At 52.1% G+C, this 6,977-nt stretch overlaps 1 protein-coding gene across 1 annotated transcript; it reads right to left on the reverse strand.

Annotated features, from left to right (window-relative positions):
• Positions 1–561: 561 nt before the first annotated feature.
• Positions 562–6,536, reverse strand: LOC144946523 (uncharacterized). Its single transcript, XM_078875490.1, has 5 exons — positions 6,281–6,536; positions 5,299–5,399; positions 4,694–4,811; positions 3,847–3,939; positions 562–3,540 (listed from the first exon to the last, which is right to left on the reverse strand). The coding sequence occupies exons 2-5, from the start codon at positions 5,366–5,368 to the stop codon at positions 3,384–3,386; spliced, it is 438 nt and encodes a 145-aa protein (XP_078731616.1). The 5' UTR covers positions 5,369–5,399; positions 6,281–6,536; the 3' UTR covers positions 562–3,383.
• Positions 6,537–6,977: the final 441 nt, after the last annotated feature.

Genomic DNA, 6,977 nt, shown 5'->3' on the forward strand with positions numbered 1-6,977 from the left:
ACAATGGTCTGTTTGTTTGTGTCTCTCCCTTGTGATGGGACTTTGTAAGATGAAAGTTGAAATGTATAAGGGCATGGGGTGATCGATAAGGTGAGAATTGGTTCGTAATAAGGTAGGCACTGATAAGGGGTTGACAGGTATGCAGTGGTGTGTCTCTTGGTTCGTAGCGGCTCTTGCACAAAGGCTGCCACTGTGTGTACCCCGTGGGCGACAGGCGCGATGGTTTCCTGAGCGACTGTGCTTGCTTCCGTAAGCCAGCCTCGCTTGGCCGGGGCATGCAGTGCCCTTGTTGCAACGCGTGTCCTGGGACAGCCCACGGCCGCATATTCAACAACAACAACCACGTCACACCTGCTCACGGACACAACAACGCCTGCCTACTAAAAACATCGCCCGGTAAACAGCCACTTACTCGGTCAGCGACATCGCGCATTTTAGAACACTCACTGCAACAAACGACATCCGAAATGGGACATTTTTGCCAGTATCGAAGTATATACATGTAGTGTCAACGATTCGGAGACAGAGTTTCTAGGAGGCACCTTCTTTATTCACCACAACTTCCACGGGCTCGTCCACACACTCTCCACAGTAGCTCAGCCTGGCCTGTACACAACACCGGCAGTCTGACACTGACGGCACTGAGACAGCCAACTGCTCTCTTGTAGCGCAACATCTAGCGGACACGGCAGCGACGACGGGACGAGACCAATCTCAGAACCGGCAGCCTCGAGCTCCCACTCTCGCCTCCTTTTATGCTCCCAGCGTGGCCTGGCTCCGCCCTGACCACGCCTCCCTTCTCGAACCTCCCAGCAGGTTCCAGGGGCCTCCAGACGGGGTCCTCCGTGACCCTTGCCCCAGTTCCTCCGCCCTGCCAACACCGTGCTCACACCCCCACCGGCGTGTGCGCCCTCACCGGCGTGTGCGCTGTCTGTCCACCGCAGTTGCCGCTGCTGTCCACCAGCCGGCGCTATCACACTACACATATACAAAATAGGGTTTACCCTTTCTGGCAATAACACAGGAGGTGTTAAGATGTTCAAACACCAAATAGAAACCTTTTGCAAGGGATCAAGTGTGCATTAACCACGCACAGCCCACGGTGTGACGGCGGAGCGCCCGAACCAGACGATGGCACCGCCGTTCGCACGAACAACTGCATCATCCTGCGCGCCCGCTTTCTCCGGCGGACTGAGCGGTGTCAGCGGTGTTTGGGCCATGTTTGTGTTGTTGTAGTACGGAGTTAGACTGATGGCTTTAATCTAAGTTGTCTTGTGGTTGTTGTTGTTTGACTTGCATCCCACGGGATTTTTGCACACAGCGTTGGTGTGCGGTGCTTTTTCTGGAAGATTTTGCAGTTTTTTGCTGGATTTGTCCTGGATTTTTCTGTTTGCGCATAGTCACTTTAAGATGATAATAGTTTTTTTACCCTTTTATCTGGCAACAAAACTGACACCTTTTTTTTCTCTTTCACTTTAAGATGTTTTCATGTTCATGTTGTTGTTTTTTGTATGTTGCGGCTGCACCCGATTCAAGAGCCGAATGGCTCACAGGGCTCTATACCTAATACATGAAACTGAATTCGCGGCTACTCCCGAATGTGTCGCGTGGCTCGCGGACTTAAACCTGGACGCGTGGCTCGCACGCACTTCCCATTCGCTAGAAGGAAGAAGAGTGGAGATTAAACGCCGGACTGTATTCACTGTGAATAGCCCCCTGTGTCAATCCACTGCGAGAGGAAGGCTGCCACACACGGTGACACTCATCGGGGTTGTTTGAGCATACAGCGCCACGAAAAAAGGGGAGCCCAAGCGCTGTTCGTTTGTCACTCGCCACCGTTGCGGACATTGAACTTCGTGGGTGACTGGGCTTCAGAGGGCAGTGCGCGCTAACCAGCGCGCCGGACGCGAGAGGTGGCAACAAACGTGGGAAGTGTCATAACAAGCACGCGCGGAGACTTAACAGCGGCGCAAAGTTCACAAACAACACGACGGGAGAAACCAGCGCAGAATTTGTAATGTATTCAACACGCGCTGATGGGTAACAGAAGTCTGGAAGGGGAAAAAAACCCCGTAACACACACGTTGTCTTGCGTTTCGTTTTCCAACACGCATCTTTATTTACACGTTTTTATTAACTCACTCTGTTGTCGTTGTTGTTGTCGTATCCTCAAATCTTGTAACTCAATTTTAACCCACTTCCCAATGTGGTATCGACTGCAAACTTGGTAAACTTATGTCATACTGATGACAACACTATATTCTATAATAAAAAATATATTTTTAAACTTTATTTTTTATATGTTATGTTTCGGCTTGGGTATAATTGTCCACACTCAACTGACGTTGGCTGTAATTGGCCACGGTGCCTTACGTTATGGCAAGCTTCAGGGCCACTTCCTGGAGTTGTGCCATTACTAGTACATCTCATAAAAGCGTGTTTAAAAAAAAGTTTTTTTTTTATATTACTTTTTATTTTCCCCAAAAGTGTCACGTTCACGGCTGCAGAGGTCGACGCGCCGGCTATACCGCGCAAGACGCAGCTCCCACTTTTGGGGCGACGCTCTGAGCAACGTGGCCTCTTGTCGCACGAGGTAAAGTCCACAACTAAGAAAGGCTGCGTGACCTACCGTGGCAATTCTTTTTTGTTACATGTCGGATCGTCTTCTCAAATGGTGTCTCGTCGGTTACAGATCGGAAGACGTCGCTGATGAATTTTCGCTTTTAGAATTGGTTGTAAAACATCGACAAAATATACATGGAGTACATTAACCAATACACACCTGGCGACGCATACGTTTTAACCGCATTCTTGTACAGGGAAAGAGCGTTTTCAGGTCCAAACGGTGTACAGCCGATTAAATAGGGCTTTGCAGGATGAACGTTGAGCTGTATGAGGGGCACGCGGTGACCGATAAGGTCTGAATTGGTCTGTAATAAGCTCGGGCACTGATAAGGGGTTGACAGGTGTGCAAATATTTCTCCGTCTGCCGAAATGTAACATCGCATCTCACTAGCATAACTTATGCACGGACCTTTTCACACACACACGGCTCGTTGCACGTATTGCGAGCGTAATCGTCGCTTCGCGTTGAGCACGTCTTCCAATCGCCTCTGGCAACACAGCAGCATTGAACAAGCCCGTTTCTGCTGACGAGACTCGCATGGCCGAAACCAGTCCAGGCTTGCTTGCTTAAACAATGGCTGAGGGACAACATTTGCCTGGAAACCCGACGGGCCCATCACGGTTATGTGGTCACAAGTTTTGCTCCAGCGGTTAACGTTTCGGCGGCCAGGCTAAGGCCGACGCTGTCAGGGCAAGAGAGAATAACATCGGATGTGAAGTTCCATGTCGCCGTTGAAAATCGGTAACCCACATCCGGTTTAGCGGTCTCCGTTCCTTCGTGGTTTTCGGCGCTGATTCCCGGCCGCGGGCTTCCTCCCGCGCCGTCTCCCCGGCGCGTTCGTCGGCGCAGGGCCCCTCCTGCGGTGGTGTCGTCGCAGCGCCCTCTGCACGCACGCCACGTGGCCTGCAGAGCCGCTGAGGACCACGCACCCACGCGAACGTCAACCGCCGCAAATCGAGAGGATGCCCCTAGGTCGACTCAGCCTTATATGAGTACCCAGTTGCGGCGTGTAAACATCCGCACTGGAGAGACAAAGGCGGCCGGGCGGGCGTGGTGTTGGACATCCACCACATCGTGTACCGTGGCGGCCTTCATAGGTGCTCGATAACAGCACTTGCCCCGACGGCCTGTTAATGCTATACGGGGGAACTTTGTCTTTGTTGACGAGTGGTGGGCGCGCGGTGTGGTGGTGGTGGTGGTGGTGGGTCACGCTCTCGCACCTTGCCCGCATGCAGTCCACAGCGCTGACCACCCAAGACACGCTCGTGTCGAGGCACAGATCGACGACTTCCTTCTCCCATTGTATGCCGATTCTGCAAGGCAGAGCAAACACACAAAAACAACTGTGTTCATAATGTTCATAATGTTCATAATGTTCATATTGTTCATAATGTTCATAATGTTCATAATGTTCATAATGTTCATATTGTTCATATTGTTCATAATGTTCATAATGTTCATATTGTTCATATTGTTCATAATGTTCATAATGTTCATATTGTTCATAATGTTCATAATGTTCATATTGTTCATATTGTTCATAATGTTCATAATGTTCATATTGTTCATAATGTTCATAATGTTCATAATGTTCATATTGTTCATAATGTTCATATTGTTCATATTGTTCATAATGTTCATAATGTTCATAATGTTCATAACGTTCATAACGTTCATAACGTTCATAATGTTCATAATGTTCATATTGTTCATAATGTTCATAATGTTCATAATGTTCATATTGTTCATATTGTTCATAATGTTCATAATGTTCATAATGTTCATATTGTTCATAATGTTCATAATGTTCATAATGCAGCAATACGTATCGTTCTTCAGTCCCTTGTCAAATCCACTGGTGGATGATGGTGACAATTGCCTAAGCTCTGCCTCCGGCCAATTAATGAGTGTTTGCAGGTGGGAGGAAACTGGAGCACCCAGAAAGGGGAAAACCCCCTTCTAACACGCGAGGGGGAAACACTCTATCCCACACAGATGGAACAGGTGGCGATATGGGGACCCGTCACACAAGGGCACACAACGTCACGGGTGTACGTGTCCACTCACACGACCTCCTCGTGGCTGCAGCTGAAGCTCCTCTCCACCAGCCTCGCCCTGCGCACCGACCTGGGCTTGACTTTGCCCGTGAAGAGGTCGTTCACACACTCGCACCTTGCGTAGTAACCTGGCGCCCAGGCAGAGGGAGACAAAGACGGGCGCGCGTGGGAGCTCGGGTTAAGCGACGAGTATACGCCGGCTGGTGCTCCTTGATGGTAATACTGCGAGCACTACAATTCAGTTAGTGTGTAAAACAACCACGGTATTAACCAGGGCGGCCGCTGGCATCAAACTACGAACCTCTGACACTGATATGTACAACAAGTGGGGCGATGCTCACAGGTGGAGTATCCGCAATCATAAATGAACTCGATGAGCCGGTGAGACTGTTAAGACCAGGAGCGTCATGGTGAGTGCAGCACGTGGCATGCAGGAGCCTCATGGTGAGTACAACACGTGACATACATCAGCCTCATGACTAGTTGAATATGCAGATGTTAATCTATTGACATGTTGAGATGTCGCTCTATTGATGCCGCATTTGATCTGCAGCGTTGATCGATCGCCCTGCGGAGCTGCCGAGGGTTGGTTGCGATGCCGCGGGCGCCTCTTACCCGGCGAGAAGGCAGCGACGACGACGGCGCCCAGCGCGGCGAGCAGAGCGACGAGCAGCGAGGCGCGCATGGCGGCCTCCTCCTCCGTGTCCCGCGGTGTCCTGTGGGCAGTGCGGCGATGATGAGCGGCGTTGTGCTCACCACTCCCGCTCGAAGGGAGACGGGTGAACGGAGGGGACGGCGAGCGAAGGGGACAGAGCCCCAAGCGGCTCAAGTGGTCCCGGATTAATAGGGGTTTTCCCCTTTTTTCTGGCAACAAAACTGACACCTTTTGCAAGGAATCATGTTTACATTAACTACAATACTTGCAGTCAAATGCAAACAAAAAAACAATACTCTAATAATGTATGCATTGTCCTCGAAACTGATTGGTCCACACCAGAGACAGCTTTATTATAGTCTCATATGGTGTTCGACCAGATGACGCCAAAAGGCGCACAGTTCAAAGACAACGCACTATCAGAGTAATGAGAGCTCGGGGTGAGCAGCTAGGAGGTCCCATGATGGTCCCGGATTCATTACGGAAACAAAAAAAGTAGCAGGGAGAACCAAATATCGGCTTCAGTTCGATTCCTAATCAATGTGACGCGCGGGATGATCCCTTCCGTCCCTATCTTGTCTTTATCTCGCTCATCTCGTCTACATCTCCCCCCTCCACATCTCTGTCTACGCCTGATGATCGCCACCCCTCCGTCTCGCGCGTCTCTCTCTCTCTCGTCTTCACGCGCCGCGTCTCGTGCCGCCGTCTCTTCCCGGAGCGATCAAAATCAGCACGAGAGCCCCGCCGCCGAGGCCCGCGACACTCCGTCTAAGGAACCCCTTCTCAGTTGCATTTGAAGGCGGGAGGGGGGGGGGACACACAAATCCCCCGGCCATAGAAATGTGGAATTTGCACAATCACCGGCAAACAGGGCCCGTCGTTAGAAGCGGACACCGCTGGCGACGCTGATCGACGTCGAGCCGCGTGCGGTGCAGCACTCACCCGAGGCACCCAGGAGGCTCCGCTGAGTTCTCGGTCCCCTCTCTCTCTCCGCTGAGTTCTCGGTCCCCTCTCTCTCTCCACTGAGTTCTCGGTCCCCTCTCTCTCTCCGCTGAGTTCTCGGTCCCCTCTCTCTCTCCACTGAGTTCTCGGTCCCCTCTCTCTCTCCGCTGAGTTCTCGGTCCCCTCTCTCTCTCCACTGAGTTCTCGGTCCCCTCTCTCTCTCTCCGCTGAGCACTTGGTCCTCTCTCTCTCTCCGCTGCTTTGCTCGCTCTGAGCGGGCGGGGGGGGAGGGAGACGCGGATTCTATGGAGTTCCCCACGAGCTATTTACCGGAATCCACGCGGCCGTCCGGGAACCACCCAGCGACGTCACGTCACCACCACCACGACACCACCACGTCACCACCACCACGACACCACCACGACACCACCACCACGACACCACCACGTCGCCACCACCACGACACCACCACGACACCGCCTGACACGGCCACAACACCACCACAGCCTGACACGGCCACAACACCACCACAGCCTGACACGGCCGCAACACCACCACAGCCTGACACGGCCACAACACCACCACAGCCTGACACGGCCGCAACACCACCAGCACAACACCACAGCCTGACACAACTACAATCTGACACAACGACAACACCACCGCAACACAATGCAACCACAACGCCATCACGGCC

The sequence above is a fragment of the Lampetra fluviatilis genome, chromosome 41 (genome assembly GCF_964198595.1).
Source record: "Lampetra fluviatilis chromosome 41, kcLamFluv1.1, whole genome shotgun sequence".
Classification (NCBI taxonomy): Eukaryota; Metazoa; Chordata; class Hyperoartia; order Petromyzontiformes; family Petromyzontidae; genus Lampetra; species Lampetra fluviatilis.